Raw genomic sequence first — 22295 nt, 5'->3', positions numbered from 1 at the left:
AGCCACCAAATATGGAAACCAAAGTGCCTATTAAATATAAGACTGTGTAATATATTTAAGTTAAGACGAAAGGATTTAATTAATATTTTAAGTAAAGTATTTATACATGAAGTATATTTTATTTAATTTTTTTTTTAATGAAGTACAAAATCTTATATACCTATATACATTTAAAAAAATTTAAAATCCAAATGAATTTAAAAAAAAAGGAAATAAAAAATATGAGACTGTGTTATAAGTCATAATTCTTATGTAGTTTAAGTAAATTAGTTATACATGAAGTATATTTTATTTCATTTTTTTTAATGAAGTACAAAAGCTTATATACCTATATACATTTACGTTAATAAAAATAAAAGAAATTATTTATTATTTAACCAATCCAGTTTGCCTTCTTCATTGAAATATTTAAGAAATTTTTGACGAACATTCTCCGCTTCACCTTTTCTCGGATTATATAATATATTCGATCCAATTGGGCAGTTATTGTTTACAGTTTCTACATTTCCGCTACCATCAGTGTATGTTTCGCCATTTTCAATTAGATAATTATGTAAAGTACAGCACGTTATTACAATTTTCTCTACAGTGGCCACATTTAGATTTATAGGAGCAAGAAAAACGCGAAATCGCTTCGACAAAATTCCAAATGCATGTTCCACTACATGCCTTGCCCGGGAGAGTCTTCGATTGAACATTTGTTTTTCTTGACATTGCGTGTGGTAAGGATATGGCTTCATTAAATGCACCTGCAGAGGAAATGCATCGTCTCCGACTACAACATACGGAACGCTTCGATTGTTTCCAATTAAAGCTGCTTTTGGTATTTCTTTCTCATCTTGAAGAACAGTACTTAATTTGCTTTGTAGAAAAACTCCAGCATCATTACTGCGACCGTTGCAACCCACGTCAACGAAAATAAATTTACAATTAGCATCCACCAGGGCTAATAAAATTATGCTGTTAGTGCCTTTGTAATTATAATAAAAAGCTCCGTCAGTGCGTGAGGGACGGAAAGTTATATGCTTTCCATCTAATGCGCCAATGCAATTGGGGAATTGCCACTTAACCGCGAATTCTGTTGCTATAGCCTCCCATTCGGATTTGCTGCTCGGAAACTGCGAAAAAATTTGTTATTAATTGCGAAATATTTATTATAATATAAAATGTATCCATACCTTTAAATATGACGATTTTAATTTGTTAAACAAAGCACTGCATACCTCGGGAACTATCTTGCAAATTGAGGATTTGGATATTCGCGTCTGGTAATCCAAACTGACGTAAGACTCCCCTGAAAATAAATAACTTCTTATAACAATACTACATATATCACCATCTCTTTAACTCACCAGTGCTGAGAAACCGCAGCGTCATTGCCAATTTTTCTGCTGCGGGAATCGCGTTTCTCATTGAAGTATCAGAACGTTGAATATCATCTGCAATTAGCGATAGCAAGTAATGAAATTGGCCATTTGACATCCGTAGAAAATTCTTATAGCTCTGCTCATCGTGCACCAGCAACTCTTTGTTTAAAAAAGCGAACGAGCCGTGATCGCATCTGTTTTTTCGCCATTCTTTTACCCATTGCCGCTTGGTCCTCTTGATAGGCAACAATGAAACTTTTTCGCCCAAATTTGCTAATCCTAATTGGAGTATACTTTAACAATTTAATGCGCACATTTTACAAGCATGTAGATGCTTACCTAAAAGTATTTCTTCTTTATCGCTGTCGTCAGAGTCTAATTCCGCAGCCTCACCAATGCATTCCGATATGCTTTTAATCAGTTCACATTTTTCTTCGTAATCCATATTTAATCGCAATAAACTAATATATTTCTTCACAATATAAAATTCAAACAAATCACGGCTATACGAATGAGAGAAACGTCAAAATATGCTAACGATTGTTGCCGAAAACATTTTTGCCCGTGTGTCCGCGAATGAGACATGAAAAGATAATTTCCAGTGTCTCCCTTCCAGATGTCTCCGTGTGTAAATGGGGTGAATGGGTATCCATTTCCAGGAGAATCGACCATTCGAAAATGGCTCCTGAAGGTAAAAGTAGACGGTAGTAGATGGAGTCTTGAACTTTTCCTTAAATATAATGCGGAGAGCGAAAGAAGCATCTGTTGCTGATAGGCTGTGCAAACTTTGTTTCGATGAAATGAAAGTCGAAGCAATATACGAATACGACACGAACGATACCATTCGAAGCCAGTACAACTACGTTCAAATTGTGATTGCACGTGGTCCTCTTGGAAGCAGCCAGTCTTCTGTGCGTACTACTGCAAAATCACAAAATGCATCTTGAACAATTTAGTACAAAAAATTCACGAGTCTGGGTTCACTGTCGTAGGAATGGTAGCGGATATGGGTGCAAGTAACCAATCGTTATGGAAAGAGTTGAACGTGTCAAGTGGTATGCTAGAGTTCATAAATATTTGTTGTAATGCTCTATAATTATATCTCTTATTGAGAGCAAACGTGGTTTTCAAATATAGCAACAGGCGCTTAAGCTGATTCGGAATCACTTCCTTGACACAGGATATATTTATAAAGATAAATTTCTGACGTCGAGAACAATAGCCCAGTTGCTTACGATAACATCAGCTTCAGACGCTTCAATAGCCTACAAAATATCGGAGGCACATCTCACAATGCACCACGCTGGTCGTCAGAAGGTCAAGTTGGCTGCTCAGTTGTTTTCCAACAATACTGCAAGTGCTATCAGAAGGTGTTATGCATTAGGGCATAATATTTACAATGCGATCGAAACAGCTGAGTTCATATCGATTGTGAACGACTGGTTCGACATATTCAACCGAGAATTCACAAATTTTCAATCCATGCCAACAAAAAAGCCTTTCGAAATGATTTTGCTGCACCAACTACCATTTTTGGAAAGAATGGACGAAAAACGATGCTACCCTTTTGTAATGTATTATTAGCAGAGTTGAAGTACACAACACTTGCTTGCGCATAGCTACATATACATTAACATATCCAACACTGTAAATGATTCATGACAGCATAGAACTGCTAAAATGAATTAATAGAAAATAAATGTCACTTGCATTCTTCATTATAAAATGAACAGACGTGTTTCTTTTCATACATTTTACCTTTCAAAAGGGTGTGCTAATGAGCAACAACTTGCTCAGAGATTTATATAGATATGTCCATGACCGCTATGACATTCAATATATCCTGACATACCGATTAAACCAGGATATCATAAAGCATTTTTTTGGGTCAACGCGCAAAAGGTAGGCTCTTTGACAATCCGAGCCACATGCATTTCAAATATAGGTTGCGGAAGTTATGAACAAAAGTACATTTATCATTATGTAATTAATTACCCCCCGCAACACTGTAAATTTGGTGCTCGTGGTAACGTGGAATCAGATGAAACCGAGTGGCTCCGACTGAGTGATAAATCAGTCGAGAGTCCAAAAAGATTTATTTCTGATGATGAGATGATATTGGAGGAATTCTCGTTTTGCAGCGAGCTAGCATTTCCCAACGAGCTTCAACAGGGAGAAAAGTTGGATAGTCTTCACGAGGATGCAATTGACTACGTTGCAGGCTTCATCATAAGAAAGCTGGGATTGACAGAACACATTTCTAATGAGCCTAACTTCACTTCGGTTAATGAAGTGTCCAGAGGTGGCTTAACCAAGCCTAGCACCACTTTTCTAAACACTACAAATTAATTGGAGTTTGTATTCCAAAATTTTAACGGTAGAACTGTTCGGCACTGCGACAGCTATTTGAAAAAATTGATCCCGTGTTCGGAGCACGTAAATGTCAGCGTCGGCGTCAAGAACCTTTTTTTTAGAGTAGAATGTACCAATTAATTAAACATTTAAACAAATCATTGCGAAATAAAAGGCATTTTTTAAAAAATCCCTTTAAATACAATAATAATTAACTTAACACTTATCCTGTATAAGTGGGTAAAAATTGCCCAAACGACTTTAAAAGTTCCATATCTTTTTTTATGCTTCATATAATCTGGTGAAACTTCTCGACTTTTATTATTTAATAAAATTAAACTTAAAAAAAAAGTTTTCGTTTAAATGTGTCATCTACAGGATAGACTGGGCAGAAATAGTTACATATATTGTATAAGTGGGTCAAAATTGCACAATGGTAAAAGCAGTATGTGTACTCATATGTTTGTAAGTACATATGCCCGTGCACATTACGGACAATATCAATGAACCTCGCGGCTGACTGACAAGTTATATATTATATGTAGTTTTCCCCTTTCGCTCTCGCTCTCTTCATTTTAAAAGATTATAAATCTAACTGTAATAATTAACTATGTAAGTTATATATTTATTTTTTGTTTCCCCATTTGCTCTTTCTCTCTTCATTTTAAAACAGTATACATCTAACTGTTAAAATAAACTATGAATATCTATAGCTTTTTATGTTAAAAGTAGTCTTTAAAGTAACCTTGAAGAGAAAAGATCAAATTGAAGTGTAACCAAATTTGTTTAATTTTAATAAAAACAAATTAACTTCACCAAATTTATTTTATTTTTTAAAAATAAATTTAACTGACATTCATGTATGTATCTATGTAGTTTTGCTCGACCATAGTAACGGATGAATTTTCCAATTTAAAAAAAAAGTGCTAGAATTTTTACGTGACGGCCAGTCTGCCCGTGATATTGCAAAAAAGCTGCAACTTAGCCATACCGCGGTTTTACGGCTTGGAAAAGCAAATAATGTCGAAAGGATCGGAGTCAGCAGAGGAAGCAAATTACCATGCGCGATGCTAGACATATTGGTATACTTCTAAATGCAAACAAATTGTCTTCGCCGAAGGAAGGGTTATCTCTTTTGCACCAAAAAAGTAAGCGTGTGGACTTTACGACGGGCCTTAAGGCAAGCAGGATACAAAGCAAAAGAGAAACAAAAGAAGCCTGCTTTATCAGCTAAAAACATTTCTGCTAGAATAGCCTTTTTAAGACGTCAAGAGCATTGGACAGTTGATGACTGAAAGTTAATCAAACGATTAAATTTTCCCATTGTGAAAATCGACGGTAAAATGAACAAGGACCAATACTTAAGAATTTTGGAAACGAATTTGCCGGTTGCTGTCGATATGTTACGTATGCAAGAGAAGCGTGTTATTTTTCAACAGGACAATGATCCAAAACATTCGTCAAAAGTAGTGCAAAATTGGTTGTTTGTGGAAAATTGTGGAGTTTTTTGCAGCGGCAGTTGGCAAATTACGCAAACCCACCCAAAGGCATGCAAGAGCTTTGGGAGCGGATACAGGAGGAGTGGTTCGCGATTCCACCAGACTATATACAGAACTTGTATGAAAGCAAGCCTCGTCGACTCCAGGACCTAAAAAAATCGAGAGGGTTGTGGACAAAATACTAAAACTTGTGGAGCATCTAGAAGTTTTCATCCAGTGCAAAACTGGAATAATCCAGTTAATTCCATATTCAAGCAATTTTGTTATTTTCATCTGTTTACTTTACTCTTTTTATGTGAATTTATGACAAGAAATATATTAAAAAACCGAAATATAAAATTAAATTTGAAAAAAGTTAGTTAATAAAAACAATATTACTACTTCGAAAAGAATTGTTTAATTTATTGTTCCACTTTTGCTCTTCAGTGTATGTATAAGCCCACTCCATTCCCAGAACACAACGTACATCCAGACATTCAACTTAGCCCAATTAGCCAGAAAGTGCAGGAGTTATTGAACTCACTAAATTCCAAGTAAGCGATTTCGCGTCAAAAGTTCATAACTTCTTTTTGTCAACTAAGCATCCGGTTTCGCAATCGAAACACAAATGCAACGTCTCCAATTCCAATTAATTGTATCAACATAAAATATAATAGAATGTAAGGCACATGTATGTAAGTTAAGCAATCGATGTAAAGCTTTCATTTTAATTGTTTTGAATAAAGATAATCAGTTGATTCTTGCCACTGACATATACACGTCTCGTCTTATTTGACTTTGATGAAAATATTATATTTTTTTATCAAAAGGCATAATCAGTTAATCTAATTGGCGCAGTCGGTAGGATCCTTTTTTTAAGGATTCAGTGATTCGAACCGAAAAATAAATAAATTAATTAAACAGAGTGCGAAAAAAATAAATAAATAAGTAAATATATATGTCGAAGCATAGTAGTTTGAATGTGTTGGCGACGTGGCGGCGCGTGCTAGAAATGCGAGTAAGAGAAACGCATTAAATGTGTATTTGTGCGTCTTTGGGTATTTCATCAGAATCGCAATTGTAGTATGGCCTGATATTGCATCAGCCAATTTATGCGTCGTGATTGGTCGCCTTGTTTTGTAGCATGGTAAAGTCCCGTTTTAGCGAGGCGAAAGCGTCGGCAGCTGTCGCCGAGCGTGGTTCGGTAAGCAGAAGATAATTAGATGAACACAGGCAGTTCAGTTGGATTCGGAATCTGTATGCAAACGAAACTCGCTGCGCTAAAACAATGTCAACCAACAACAATATAAGTGATGCTGCAACATCAGAAGTGGGATCGGGCTCGCTACCGAATATGCCAAATGATCCATGGCAAGTGTTAATGGAAATGCAAAACAAAAATTTAATCGAACTTGTTAAAGCATTAAAATCAGCTCCATCTGAAACAACAAATAATAAGACAGTAGTGTTGTCAAAATTTAAAGCAGATCTTGTTGGCGCCGACGCGTCCGCGTGGTGCGCTACAGTAAATATAATTTTAGCTGAAAATACCATACAAGGCAGTGCGTTGGTGATGGCTTTGAGTGCAGCGTTGGAAGGTAGTGCGTCGCAGTGGCTTTCACAAATATGTTATCCCGAAATAAATTGGACTGAGTTCAAGGAACTTTTCGCTCAGCGTTTTGCCAGTGTGGAAACACCAGCTGCTATGTTTTTGACTATGTTATCAACTAGCCCGACCGACGGAGATTGTCTCTCCAATTATGCAAGTCGTATGGTGACGGCATTCATCAATAAATGGCGTAATATAGATGTGGAGGAGATTGCTGTTTCTGTGACGCTTGCTCAGTTGGCTCATATTGAGACCAGATTACAACGTCTAACCTTTACTTCAAACGTGCGCACCAGGAGTGAACTACAGACCGAGCTTAAAGCTTTCACATTCAACAAACGGAAAAAATCTTTACAAGGAGAAACAGCTTCAACCGACACAAAACGGCAGAAATTTTCAACGATAAATTGTCATTTTTGTGGAAAATTGGGTCACAAGATGGCTGAATGTAGAGCTAGACTCCAACGTAGTCTTTCTCCCTGTGTTGCAGAGCATAGTGGCAAGAGCGTGTTTGGTCGACAACAACAATCAAATGTAACCTGTTTCAAGTGTGGCGAAGTTGGACACATTTCAACTCATTGCAGTAAGCCAAGGATACGCATCAGGTGATGCTGCAACACATACATACCTATGTATATATCGGCTGACGGAAGAAAAAACTAAAAATCAGTTAAGTATAAAATCAGTGCAGTGCAGTATAGAAAGCCCAACTACAAATAAGTTGACAAGCGGCACCAAACAAAGAACAACTCAACCTGGCATCAAGAAGACAGCAGAGATCAGACAATTACGACGAGGCAAGGATGGCGAACGATAACACCCAAATGCCACAGGCGGATTTATTGGAACAATTGGCCATTAGAGAGCGCCAGTTGGAACAATTACAGCAAGCTTATGTGCAACTCAGGGCTAGCAACACCAATGCAGCACAAGGACGGTTGTTTAAAACCATAAACCACCTGGCAACGTTCACCGGAACAGGCAATACCAAGACGATCCAAGGACAAGCGAAGGATGCAGTGATCAACGTGCCGGAACCCGACAACTGGGAGTTAATTAAAACAACCCTAAAACTAAGATACCGACCGGACACTGAACCACACCAAATTTACAGGAGGATCTGCGACCTAAGGGTAAACAGGGTGAGTGAACTACCCGTAGAAATACAGAACATAAAATATAAAACAGATGAACTAATAGTTTATCATAAAAATTACAATTTCATAGATTTAAGTAATGTTGAAAGCTTGTTAGTAAACACGTTGAAAAAAATTACACAAGGTACACTGCTAAATAAAATATATGTAGAAATTTTTATTAATGGTGTTTAGGGTTTCTCTCCCGGGATTTCCCGTTCCCGATATCCCGGGTAATCCGCAAAAATATCTATTCCCGATTTCCCGAAAAAAAACGTAAATTCCCGGGATTATTTAACATTTATTATCATTTAAAATGAAAAATTCAAATTACTTTTTTTATTTAAAAATATTCAAAAACAAAGTAAGCTAAGCAAGCATTGACTTTCTTGTTTTCGTGATTATACAGCTGTGCAACACAAATATTTGAAAAGTCATAGCGTTTGGGTGTCTTTACTTTTTATATTTTAAAAAGTTATATATTAAAAGTGGTTAAAAGATTTCTTTGTGAATTAAAGTAAGTTTAATTGAATTTTAATAACAATTAGTTATTATTCCACTGATATTTTAAATATTAAAATTAAAGGGTTATTAAAAAATACGAATGTCGTCAGAAAGAAATTGGAGATTTTATTTTACCATTGATTCTACTAATAAGGACAAAGCAAAATGCAATAAATGTAATCAAGTGATTATGAGAAAGGGAGGTTCCACAAGTGGAATAAATCGTCATATGCAAATCCAACATGGAATAGATTTGGTTACCAAGAACAATAAATTCGACGCTCCAAGTACTTCATCGCCGGACAAATCTGATAAATCAATTTCAGGAAATCAAAATTCCATTTTAAAATATGTAAAGAAACAATCATTGGAAGAAATTCTTGCAAAACTAGCAGCTGTAGATGGAATTTCCATCAATGTTATTTCGAAAAGTACGTTCATTCGTGAATCTATTTGTGCGAAAGGATATTTCCTTACTAAAAATCCTTCACACATAATGAATCTTATATTCAACTATTATGCCGAAGTTAAATCAAAACTTAAATATAGATTTTCAACTATTCTAAATGCAAATCAAAAATTTTGCTTAACTGTAGATGAGTGGACAAGCAGCCGTAATCGTAGATACATGAATATCAATGTTGTGTCCAATGGTGGGATATTTGAAAATTTGGGATTAATAAGAATTGAAGGAAGTTGTGGAGCTGAAAAAACATTAGATTTAGTTAATAAGCGGTTAAAGGAATTTAACTTGAATTTATCTACAGATATTATTGCAATCATAACTGATGGAGCAGCCGTTATGGTGAAATTTGGAAAGTTAGCTCCTGCCTTCCATTTACAATGCTACACACATGGGATTCATTTGGCTGTTCTGGATACCCTTTTTGGTTCTACTAAGACAGAATTATTATTGCAAAAAAATCAGCAGCACCAAGTAGACCAATTATTAGATTCAGATGATGATAGCGACATTGATAATTATGATTGTCTTGACAAAGACGAAAATACAACATTTGAAGGGATGTCATATGAACATGATACAAATATAAGTGACCTTAAATTCAAAGATCTAAAACCTCATATCCAGGATGCAATAAAACAAATCCGCAAGATAGCATCATTTTTCAGAAAATCGCCAGTACGTAACACAATTCTTCAGCAAAATGTCAAATTAGAATATGGTAAAGAATTAAACCTATCATTAGACTGTACGACAAGGTGGAATAGCTTATTAGATATGTTGGAAAGATTTGAGCAAATAAGAATTCCGATTAAAAAAAGTCTAAGCGAAGTTAATGCTACACATCTACTTGAAAAGGAAGATCAGCTGTTCCAAATTGTAAGCACATTAATTACTTGTTTACGTCCAGTAAAATTAGCGTCCGATGCATTATGTCGACGTGATATGGATTTAATAAAGAGTGAGGGAATACTATCGTTCCTAATAGAAACGTTAAATGCGTTAGATAATTCAATATCTCGAGAATTATTACAAAATTTTAAATTCCGTATGACAACTCGAAGATCCAAAATTTTAATTTCATTGGTAAGTACCTAAATAATTCAAGTTTATTGTACTCCAATCAAGATGATATGTTTTTTGAAATGTCGTCGAAGTCTGAAATGGTTAAATTATCTAAAGAATTGTTACGCCGCCTATTTCCAGTTAATATCCTTGAAGACACCACTGTACTTGAATATGAAGAAAGCGTATTGATTTCCGAAACGGAAAACAATATAGAAGCAGAAATGCCCGCGAATGTTTTGAAACGAAAGCTTGAAAGTGCTATAAATAGTATGAGCGCCAAAAAACAAAGTACTAGAGATACAGAATATAAGACTATATTAAAAGAATTTAATTTATTTGAAGCTAGTGGAAAGTTAACCAAAAATTTGAAAATGCTCTTAGATGCTCTTCTTTGCATTAAACCAACTTCAGTGGAAAGTGAAAGAGTATTTTCGACTGCTGGCCTTTTTGTCACCAAAATTAGGACAAGACTCAACGACAATTCAGTTAATGTGCTAGTTTGTCTCAGAACTCATTTTAAAAACTCTTCTAATAAATAACTTTTTTTTTTGTTTTATGAATTTGAATAAATATGAATTTTTTTGTTTTGTGAATATGAATAAAATATGTGAAAATGAATTTTTTAATTGTTTTTAAATTAATACATTTATTTTAATTAGTAAATATAAAAACTCGATTTTCCCGGGAATCCCGGGAATATTTTCGAAATATTCTCGTTTTCCGGGAATCATTATGTGACGGGAAATGAGAAACCCTAATGGTGTTAAAGCACAGTTAGATACAGCTTCAGATTGCACCATTATTTCGGAAAATTTGTGGAAGAATATAAACATGCCAACGTTATATGCAACATACGGCACGAGACGCTAATTGTAACAAAGTGAATTTCAAAGGAGAATTTTTTGCTACCATCACACATCAAGGTGAAACGAAAAAGATGAAAGTACTAGTAACTTATGTGAATGATCTCAATACAGCGGGCACAGATTTCTTTGAAGAATTCAGTCTTGGGGATATACCTATAAATTCATTTTGTATGATCAGAAAGTGAAGTGGCGCAAATAAGAAAATTCAAATCAGAATTTCCAACAGTTTTTCGTAAAGAACTTGGACATTGTGAGAAAATTAAAATGCATTTACCATTAAAGCAAAACGCAATTCCAAATTTTTGTCCAAAACGTCCAGCCCCGTATTCAGCACAACAGTGGTGGATGCAGAATTAAACCGACTTCAAGATGCAGGCAAACCAACAAACTATTCAGATTGGAGGGCATAAATTGTTATAGTCAAACGTCCAAATGGCAAGATCAGAATTTGTGCGGACTACTCAACAGGTCTCAACCCATGTGTAGAACCACATTTTCATCCATTGCCATTGCCAGAAGACATCTTCATAAATCTAAAAGGTCGTAAGTATTTTACCCGTTTTGATTTTAATGACGCGTATATGCAATTTGATGTTGACGAAGCAACAAAAAGTATTCTTACCATAAATACACATAGTGGATTATATAAATTCAATAGGCGTGTACCTGGAATCAAATCGACATCAGGTGCTTTTCAACAAGCAATAGAAAAAGTTTTAACAGTCATTCAAGAAGCAACCCCATATTTAGACGACGTTATTGTTGCAAGCAATAATTTCAATCAACTTGTTATAGGGGTTGGTGACAGTCCAGCATGCTCGACTGCGCTTTGTATGTGTTAGTGCAGTCGGGTGGCGTCGTGATAAGCAGTTCATATTGAAGTTTATTGAAAATTATCAATGTTTACCAGCATTATGGAATATAAAAGTAGAAGCATATTGTAATCGCGAGGAAAAGGCGAAACAATATGAAATTCTATTGGAAATAAAAAAAAATTAATGTTTTGCGTACAAATTTTCGGCGTGAAAAACAACGTCTTGCTGAAATCAGCAGAAGTGGCGCAGGTTATGAGGAATCACTTGAGACAAGTCTTTTTTATTATAATGAAATGGAATTCTTAAACGACATTGAAACCCCATGCTCATCAAAGAGTAGCACTGGTAGTAAAGTAAGTAAAGTAAACAGCCTTTTTAAATGTATACATATGTACATATATATATACATAAGTATAGGTACATAAAGTTATGTTGCCATATACCACTATACTTCCCAATGTCGCACTCTGTGATCACATTGCACTACACGTGACTTCATTGCTCCAAGTAAAGTTCACATAAGAACTTTCGCTGATGCGGCACACGCGCAAGCGATCAATAACAATATCCAATGTCTGGGAATTGCAAGGCCAGCATATTGGCCAACACGCGCAACCCAACGATTGCGAAATACCGGCAAGTGGTGGGAACTGCAACGCTGGCAAATTAGCTTAGGTTAAGAAGTTAGTTGGTAAGAAGAATGATTTGTAAGTGAGAGTTAGAATCAGAACCGCAATGAATGCGGAATAAATTAATAAGATGAATGGCGCTCTGAATGCCATTCTTGCTAAGGTAAAGAAGTTTGAGGAGCGTCTCAATAGGGTATAAGCAACGAACAGAGATGACTCCTTGCAAGGCCTTACACAGGACCTGGAACGAATAGAGAGGGAAGTACAGGAGGTACGGAGACAGTCCATGTACACCAGGCCAGAACCAGTCGAGCCGCTAGTTACGCCTCGAACGGAAAATGAACTAACTTAAGTGGCCAAGCTTCCGGACTGTGTCAAGGAGCTGCAAGTATTCGATGGTTCACGGGAACACTATGGTTCCTGGGTGCATAGTGTAGAGTTGGTGATAAAGGACTACGAAATAGTGCGGCACAAGCCGATATATACCGCCATCCTAAGACATATTAGAGGAAAAATTAGGGGGGCGGCCGATTCTGCGCTACTTGCGCACAACATCCACGATTCAGACTGGGCGAAAATTAAAGAAACCCTTTCGCTGCACTACGCAGACACTAGAGACATACAAACGTTGGAGCAGCAACTGACGTTAATGTCGCAAGGGCGGCAGAGGTTATCCGACTTCTATTCACAAATTCAAAAGCAGTTATCCCTGATGATAAACACGATCAAACCAGAAAAATACGCACATAAGGAAACAATTGAAGCGCTGACAGAAGCGAACCGTCGAAGAGCACTAGATGTGTTCATTAGAGGTCTCAGCGGGGATCTACCAGCCCTGCTCCTCGTTCAAAATATCAAATCCTTGCCAGAGGCATACTCTGCTTGCCTGAAGATGCGGAATGCGGACCGCAGAAATGCATTTCACCGTCCATCCCTAGCAAATAGAGGTGACGGGAATATTATTGATACCCCATCCTTCTCCCGTAACAGGAGGGATTACAACGGCTCAGACCAGTATCATCCACGCCAGCCGAACAACAAACGAACGTGGCAAGACGGCAACCGAGAAGTACCAAGACCGTCTTACTCAGGTTCGGCGCAAACAAGACCGCAAAATTGGCGGAGCACTCCGTCGGCGTTAGTAAAAACAAATTACGAGCCATCTTCCCAGTCGCGAAACACTAGATTTTCCCCATATGACGGCGCAAATAGGGGTGCAGGTTCCACGGGACACATGAACCAAACAGCTAGTAAACAATAAAAGCTGTTCCACCTGATACCGGTAGATAAAGAAGTTATCCAGGATACAGCAAGCAAAGAACAACTCACGGAGGATCAGGTAAATTTTACCATGGGAGCCTCATGTCTGGCGTACCATATTTAGAATATGTTACGCATGATCAGGGTATGTTAGAGTTTCTAGTTGACACGGGGGCAAACAAAAATTACATTAGTGAACGCGTAGCACGCAACACCATGCCAATGGAAAAGCCATTCAAAGTAACCTCTGCCGGTGGCGACATAAAAGTAGACAGATAAGTATGTGGATATTTTTTTAAGTTTGTAGGCAAGGACACTCCCACCACATTTTTCGTACTCCCAGGACTCAAATCGTTCGACGGGATCATAGGCGACGACATGTTGATTGAAGTCAAAGCGGTAATAGATAGAGAACTCAACGTCCTTATGCTAAAACCGAATGTAGTATTGCCCCTTAAGCGAAAAATAGCACAACAAGTTAATAAAATAGAAACAAACATCCCGCTGGATCCAAATATTACTAACCTTACTAAAAATAGGCTCTACCAAATATTATTGGGAGGTTGAATTAGTTTTAAAGGTGACACACAGATGGCGCTATTTATCACTTTATCGCGTTGGCAATACTGAATATATATTCATGACAAAGCCTCATCCCTAGGCTTTGTTTATCAGTATCTGTCATTTCGCTGAAGTATAAACAACGCAGTGTTTTCGTGCTCCGAGTATGTCAACTTTCGTGCCGTCGAAACGCAATTTGCGGGAAGCTTTGCTTTTCTGCTTCAATTTGAAAAAAAATACAGCCCAAGCCCGTGAATTGCTGCAGGAGGCCTACCCAGACCATACTCCGTCGATTTCAACATGTGAGTACTGATTTCGACGATTCAAAAGTGGTGATTTTCACACCGAAGACAAGGAGCGTCTTGGCCAGCCCAAAAAGTTCGAGGACGCGGAATTGGTAAACGAGGACTCGTGCCAAACCCAAGAAGAGCTTGCTGAATCATTGGGCGTTGATAAATCAACCGTTTGCAAGCGTCTAAAAGCGATGGGAATGATCCAAAAGCAAGGGCATTGGGTCCCGTACGAGTTGAAGCTGCGCGACGTCGAACGGCGATTTTTTACGTGCGAATTGCTGATCGAGCGACAAAATCGGAAGGGTTTTTTGCATCGGGTGGTGACTGGCGACGAAAAATGGATCCACTACGATAACCCAAAACGCAAAAAATCATGGGGTTTGCCCGGCCACGCATCAACGTCGACGGCCAAGCAGAATATTCACGGCAAGAAAATCATGCTCTGCATTTGGTGGGATCAGGTCGGCGTCGTATATTTTGAGCTGCTCCAACCGGGCGAAACAATCACGGGGGATCGTTACCGACTGCAATTGATGCGTTTAAGCCGGGCATTGAAAGAAAAACGGCCGGAAACGGTAAAAAGGCACGACAAGGTTATTTTGCAACGTGACAACGCTCGGCCGCATGTTGCTCAACCTGTCAAAAAATACCTTGGAACGCTTGGCTGGGAAGTGTTACACCACCCGCCGTATAGTCCAGACATAGCTCCCTCCGATTATCATTTGTTCCGGCATATGAGTCTCGATTTGGCGGACCAGCGGTTCTCCTCGTACGAGGCTACCAAAATATGGGTTGAGTCATGGATAGCCAAGCAGCGGCCAAAATTTTGGAGAAACGGCATCCGGAAATTGCCCGAAAGATGGGCGAAAGTTGTAGCTAGCGATGGCCAATACTTCAAATAAAATATTTTGTACCGTTTTTTCACAATAAAGCCCCAAATCTTCGAAAAAAACCTTTAAAACTAATTCAACCTCCCAATAAATAAATACGAAACCTTGTTTGGTCCGGTTGACCGCAGTATGGAAATCCAAACCAATGTCCAAGCCGAAATAAGAACTAATACCGGAAACCCTATCTACACAAAAAGTTACCCCTACCCTGTAAACATGCGCGAAGAAGTTGAGAAGTGTGGAGATCCGTAAATGAAAACGACGTTTAGACATTTTATAAGTAATAACATCTGTCACCTTGTATGTATGCACTTGTATGTGCAGAGCGGTCAGAGTCGATAAAGAGTGTATTGAGAGTGGTATTCGTTGTCAGACAGTGGCGAAGCGAACACGTAAATAAAGAGACAAGCGGTCAAAAATAAGAGTTAATTGATGTGTATTAATTATCAGATAGGTAGGTTGTTACATTGGCGACGAGGATGGGATCTTCTACAATAAAGGTATATGTAAAACATTAAAACCACTAACTCTTCTTTCTTTTAGATAGTTAATGAGAAAAAAAAAGAAGAATCCACGTGGTAAAAATTTTATTTTCCGACAAAGCGAATACTATTGCATCAGCCATTTTGGTTTGGTGTGCAAACGCAAAGCAACGAGAGTGACGCAATAGAAAAGGAAAAATCGAAAAGTGAAGCAAGCGAAAGATTATTAGAAAATCGACCATTCAATTGGTAAATGTCATTCCATTAAATTGGAAATAATATTATGCAAAGATTTATTTTAAAACTTTACATTTTGTTGTAGATAATTCAATGCGTCCATTAAATTGGTCCTAGAAGGAGCAGGGGGCAATCCATTCAATTGGTCGCATTAATAACAAGGGCGCAGTTAGTTAAACTGTGAACCAAATTTGATCGGAAAATCAAGCGATATGACAACTGAAATGAGACCATTCCTTTGCGATAGCATCGACAAGTCGTTATTACGAAGTGAGTGGGAAAAATGGCTAAGGTCCTTCACTTTGTACCTTCAATCAGAAGATATAAAAGACGCGGTTAAACAAAAAAGCAAACTCCTTCATTTAGGTGGACCTCAACTGCAGGAAGTTATTTTCAATACTCCTGGCGCTCTGGTAGAAGCTGACGCTGAAAATAAAGTTGATGTGTTCAAGGTTTTGGTCGAAAAGTTGAACAATTACTTTACACCAAAGCGAAATTCAACGTTCGAGCGGCATCTGTTTAGAAGCATTGCGCCATTGGAAGGAGAACCATTTAACAAATTTTTATTGCGTTTAAGACACCAATCCTCTAAATGTTGTTTTGGTGAAACCAAAAGTGAAATCGAAGACATTGCTTTGAAGGACAAAATTATTGATTCTTGGGCTAGCGTAGATTTAAGGAAACGTCTCCTTGAAAAGGAGCAAAGCTTAAATGAAATTATTGAGACGTGCCAGATTAATGAACAAATCCAAAAGCAATCGCAAAGCATGATTTCTAAGCAGGATAGTGAAGTGGTTAATAAAGTATATTCAACTATGCAAAAGGGTAGACGAGGTGGTGGTGAGTGTTCCAGATGCGGTCAACTTGGTCATGTGAGTTTTGACACAAACTGCCCGGCAAAGAAATCGAAATGTAACAAATGTGGGTTAGCGGGGCACTATGCTCGGAAATGCAAAACTAAAGGCTTAAAGCGGAAACATGAAGAAGCGGGGTCGGGTACCTCAAAACAAAGGAAGTTTCAACCATCAAAGGTAAGGTGTATTGGGAAACTCGAAGACGATTTTTCAGACAACTCAGGTGAATATGATTGTCTTCAGGTAGAAACTTCTACGTTAATGAATGAATTTATAAAATGCAACATCGGGGGGCACGAAGTCACTATGATTATAGACTCGGGCTCGCGGTTTAATTTGTTAAGTCAACAAGCCTGGGACGAATTGGAAAGTAGCAAAGCAATTAGGTGGAACATTCGCACTGAAACTTTAAATCAATTTAAAGCATACGCGGCCAATCAGCTTTTGAAAGTTCTGTATGTTTTTGAGGCACCAGTGGGGGTCAGAAAACAATCAGAAAAGATCGCCACTTTCTACGTTATTAAAGATGGCAAGCAATCTTTGCTTGGTCGCGATACTGCCATCCAGCTTAAAGTATTACAATTGGGTCTGGGGGTGAACAACGTTGAGATGATGCAGCCGTTTCCTAAAATTTCAAATGTAAAAATCAAATTGTCGTTGGATCCGGCCATAAAACCGGTTAAGCAACCAGTACGTCGTATCCCAATTGCACTTGAGAGAAAGGTCGAAGACAAGTTAAACGAAGCACTAGCCAAAGACATTATTGAGCCGGTTACGGGGCCATGCGGTTGGGTTTCACCAATTGTTGCTGTTTTCAAAGAGGGTGGAGAAATACGCCTATGTGTGGATATGCGTAGGGCTAATCAGGCGGTCTTGCGCGAAAACTACCCACTCCCAACTTTCGATAGCATCATGACAAAGTTAAAGGAAGCCAAGTTCTTTTCTCGCCTAGACCTCAAATGGGCTTATCATCAATTGGAGCTTGAGGAATCAAGTCGTGAGATTACCACTTTCATAACCCACAAGGGATTATTTCGGTACAAGAGACTTATGTTTGGCATTAGCTCTGCTCCGGAGATTTTTCAACGCGTTTTGGAGGAGTTATTATCAACATGCAGAAATTGTTTAAATTACATTGATGACGTGATTATATATGGAAGCACTAAAGAAGAGCACGATTCATGTGTAAAAACGGTACTTGAGGTATGCAGAAAAAATAATATATTACTTAATCATGAGAAATGCGTATGGGGTGTTACAAAGCTCAAGTTTTTGGGGCACATACTATCGGATGCTGGCATACTTCCCGATCCAGACAAAATAAAAACTATTCTGGATTTTAGGGCACCACAAACAAAAGAAGAAACCAGGAGTTTTCTGGGGTTAGTTACCTACGTATCGAAATTCATCCCAGACGTGGCTGATATAACAGACCCTTTGAGGAGCTTACTAAAGTTAAATTCTAAGTTTGAGTGGGGTGCCCCACAACAAAAAGGGTTCGAAAAACTGAAACAGCTCTTATCGACCATACCAAGTTTAGCGTACTTTAACCAACAAAACCGGACTAGAGTAATTGCAGACGCTAGTCCAGTAGCCCTTGGCGCCATTCTTATTCAATTCGACTCTAACAACGATGTACACATAATTTCGTTCGCCAGTAAAAGCCTTTCGGACGTTGAAAAAAGGTATTCCCAAACTGAGAAGGAAAGTTTGGCACTGGTTTGGGCTGTAGAAAGGTTTTACTTTTACTTAATTGGTTTGGAGTTTGAATTGGTAACGGACCATAAGCCGCTTGAAGCTATATTTAAACCAATGTCTAAACCACCGGCTAGGATTGAACGGTGGCTGCTTAGGCTTCAATCATATAAATTTAAAGTAATTTATCGTCCGGGAAAAGAAAATATTGCTGATTCAATTTCGAGATTATGTAAAATCGAGAACACCAAATGTTTCGATGCAAACGGGGAGCAATCCATTTTTCATATAGTTTCTTGTTCAATACCTTCGGCCGTAACCATCACCGAAATTTCCGGAAAAAGTTCTCGAGAGAAAGAAATTACTGACGCTATTGACTTTGTTAAGAGTGATTCTTGGCCACGCGATGGTCAGAATAAATACTATCCATTTCGTCATGAGCTGTCAACAGTAGACGACATCATCTTGCGCGGAACTCGCATTGTAATACCAACACTGTTACGAAAGAAAATTTTAGACCTAGCACACGAAGGACACCCGGGAGAGTCCGCCATGAAGCGAAGGGTTAGAGCAAAAGTTTGGTGGCCTCTTATCGATAGAGACGTAGAAGCTTATGTAAAAAGCTGTCGCGATTGTTTGATAGTATCCAGGCCTAATAACCCAGCACCCATGCAAAGGCATACTTTTCCTAATGGTCCCTGGCAATGCGTGTCCACCGATTTATTAGGACCTTTACCTAACAATGAATACGTTCTTGTACTAATCGATTACTATTCTCGATATCAAGAAATCAAGTTTTTGAGAAGCATTACATCCGAAGCAATAATTAAGGTGTTCAACGAAATCTTTTGCCGCCTGGGTATACCTAAATCTATTAGGGCAGATAATGGCAGGCAATTTGTGAGTAATGAGTTTCGAGAGTACTGCAAAGATAATGGCATAACCCTAATCACCACGCCCCCTTATTGACCTCAGGCAAATGGGGAGGTCGAAAACATGAACAAATCTTTAGTAAAGCGACTGAAAATTGCTCATGCCAACAAAACAAACTATAAAGAGGCAATTCACAAGTTCATACTAATGTACAATGTCACTCCACACAGCACCACAGGGACAGCTCCAACAGAACTCATGTACAATCGCGTTATTAGAGACAAAATACCTGGAATACACGACATAACGGATGATATGCTGGACTCGGCAGCTAGAGACCTCGACATAATGAACAAGCAAAAAGGGAAAGAGAAAGGGGATATGGCAAGGAAAGCAAAGCCGTCCGATATAGCTCCGGGGGATAAAGTACTACTTCGAAATGTCGTTTTCTCACATAAGCTAACACCAACGTTTGACCCCACGGAGTATGAGGTCTTAGATCGGGATGGAAATGAAGTTACAGTGATGGGGAATGGGAAAAGAGTTCGCCGAAATATAAGCCAGGTAAAAAAGCTGCCATATTGTACGTCACACAACCCCGACGATGTAACTACTACTGTTGAAGACACCGTTCCATCCACTGCCCCGGGAACGTCTTTACATTCAGCTGCACCGACATCGGCGCCATCAAAGAACACATCTTCAGGAACCCCAAACCACCTCGCCACCCACCGACCCGGAATCGACGCCCCTGCTGAGGAATCCAAGTTGCGCTTGAAACTTTATAAGGAGGGAGGGATGTGGAGATCCGTAAATGAAAACGACGTTTAGACATTTTATAAGTAATAACATCTGTCACCTTGTATGTATGCACTTGTATGTGCAGAGCGGTCAGAGTCGATAAAGAGTGTATTGAGAGTGGTATTCGTTGTCAGACAGTGGCGAAGCGAACACGTAAATAAAGAGACAAGCGGTCAAAAATAAGAATTAATTGATGTGTATTAATTATCAGATAGGTAGGTTGTTACAAGAAGCAAATCCAGAATTTACTTTCAGAAGGAATAATTCGTCCTTCAAAAAGCCCATACAATTCGCCCATAAGGATTGTGCAGAAAAAATCTCAGTCTGATGGGGAAAAGAAATATCGAATGGTCGTAGATTTTAAGCGGTTAAACGCAGTAACTGACACGTATCCTATACCTGACATTAATGGCACCATCGCGAGTCTTAGTAACGCTAAATAGTTCACAACACTTGACCTCACTTCGGGATTTCACCAAATTCCAATGAAGGACAGCGACATCGCAAAAACGGCATTTTCCACAATGAATAGAAAATACGAATTTTTGCGGCTTCCTTTTGGTCTCAAAAATGCACCCTCTATCTTCCAATGAATGACAGACGACGTGCTCAAAGAATTCATAGGTCGTCTATGTTTCGTATACATCGACGACATTATAATTTTCAGCAAAGACCAGGATACTCATTTAAGGGACATCGAGACCATTCTCCATAGGCTTTTGAACGCGGGTCTCAGAGTTAATCTAGCAAAAACGCAATTCCTTAAAACAAGCGTAGAGTTTCTAGGTTATATTGTGACCTCCGAGGGAATACTCCCAGACCCAAAAAAGGTAGATTCTATAAGAAAAATGCTTCCTCCCTCCAGCTTAAAGGAGCTTAAAAGTTTCCTAGGTTTAACATCATATTATAGAAAATTCATCCGAGATTACGCTAAAATTGCAAAAACCGCTAACCAACCTCACACGAGGAGAGCACGCACAGGTAAAGGCAACGCAATCCAAAAAGGTACCCATAAGCTTGGACACAGAAGCGCTAAAGGCATTCGTTGATCTCAAGGAGATACTGACGACATCGGAAGTCCTAACCTTCCCCAACTTCGACAAACCCTTCAATCTGACAACTGACGCCTCCGACTTCGCTATTGGTGCCGTGTTGTCACAAGATTACGATGGTAAGGATAAACCAATAGCATTTATAACAAGAAGCCTAAGTACTACGGAAGAAGCATATGCGACCAACGAAAAGGAAATGCTCGCCATTGTTTGGGCATTGGACAATCTCCGGAACTACCTATATGGCGCTAAGAGGATACGAATATTCACCGACCATCAACCCTTGACGTTTTCCCTCAGCAACCGGAACTACAATGCAAAACTAAAGCGATGGAAGTCTAGGATCGAGGAATATAATTATGAAATAATATACAAACCAGGTAAATCAAACGTCGTGGCAGACGCTCTTTCCCGCTTAAAAACTCTGGCGAATCCCCTTACATCGCCCATATCCGGAAATGCAAGCCAAAATGCAACCTCAGGAACGGAATCGGACTCGACAAGCGAAGACGGTTCAACAGGCAACACCGTCCACAGCACGGAGCAAGATAATTCGGATCTGATACCGTTCGTGGAAGCGCCAATAAACGTATTCAAAAACCAACTTGTATTCGGAGGTAGGTTGGAAATATTCGAGGAACCCCATCCCGGTTACTCGCGACACTACCTAGGGTCAGAGGGAATTAGCGAAGCAGAGCTTATCGACGTCCTCAAGAAAAAACTAAGACCAAACGTAATCAATGGTATTAAGATTCCAGAAGCTCAATTAGGACTACTCCAGAAGGTATATTTAGAAAATTTTATGCAATATAAGATCCGGGTAGCTCAGACTATGGTAGAAAATTTGAGGGATCCGGATAGGATTTGCGATATAATATGGGGAGAACATAAAAGGGCTCACCGCAATGCCACAGAAAATAAGAAACAACTCCTGGAGAAATACTACTTTCCCAGAATGACCAGTATAATCAAAGGATACGTCTCGTCCTGCAAAACTAGTAAGGTCAGTA

At 38.6% G+C, this 22295-nt stretch overlaps 1 protein-coding gene across 1 annotated transcript; it reads right to left on the bottom strand.

Annotated features, from left to right (window-relative positions):
* Window positions 1–233: 233 nt before the first annotated feature.
* LOC128856717 (uncharacterized) lies at window positions 234–3268 on the bottom strand. The gene is made up of 4 exons (XM_054092034.1): window positions 1707–3268; window positions 1353–1646; window positions 1179–1294; window positions 234–1118 (listed from the first exon to the last, which is right to left on the bottom strand). Exons 1-4 carry the CDS (start codon window positions 1810–1812, stop codon window positions 363–365), a joined length of 1272 nt encoding a protein of 423 aa, XP_053948009.1. The 5' UTR covers window positions 1813–3268; the 3' UTR covers window positions 234–362.
* Between the last annotated feature and the right edge of the window lie 19027 nt (window positions 3269–22295).

Source organism: Anastrepha ludens, chromosome 2 (assembly GCF_028408465.1).
Source record: "Anastrepha ludens isolate Willacy chromosome 2, idAnaLude1.1, whole genome shotgun sequence".
In the NCBI taxonomy this organism is placed as follows: domain Eukaryota; kingdom Metazoa; phylum Arthropoda; class Insecta; order Diptera; family Tephritidae; genus Anastrepha; species Anastrepha ludens.
The sequence above is the reverse complement of the archived record's forward strand: the minus strand, read 5'-3'. Positions and strand labels throughout refer to the sequence as shown.

What these genes read in the sequence shown, in the direction of transcription:
- LOC128856717 (XM_054092034.1), bottom strand. Translation starts at nt 1,812, where the DNA reads ATGGATTACGAAGAAAAATGTGAACTGATTAAAAGCATATCGGAATGC. An exon ending in GCTGCGGTTTCTCAGCACTG is followed by an intron (nt 1,295 to 1,352) that starts GTGAGTTAAAGA and finishes ATTTATTTTCAG; the next exon opens with GGGAGTCTTACGTCAGTTTG. An exon ending in TAAAATCGTCATATTTAAAG is followed by an intron (nt 1,119 to 1,178) that starts GTATGGATACAT and finishes ATTTTTTCGCAG; the next exon opens with TTTCCGAGCAGCAAATCCGA.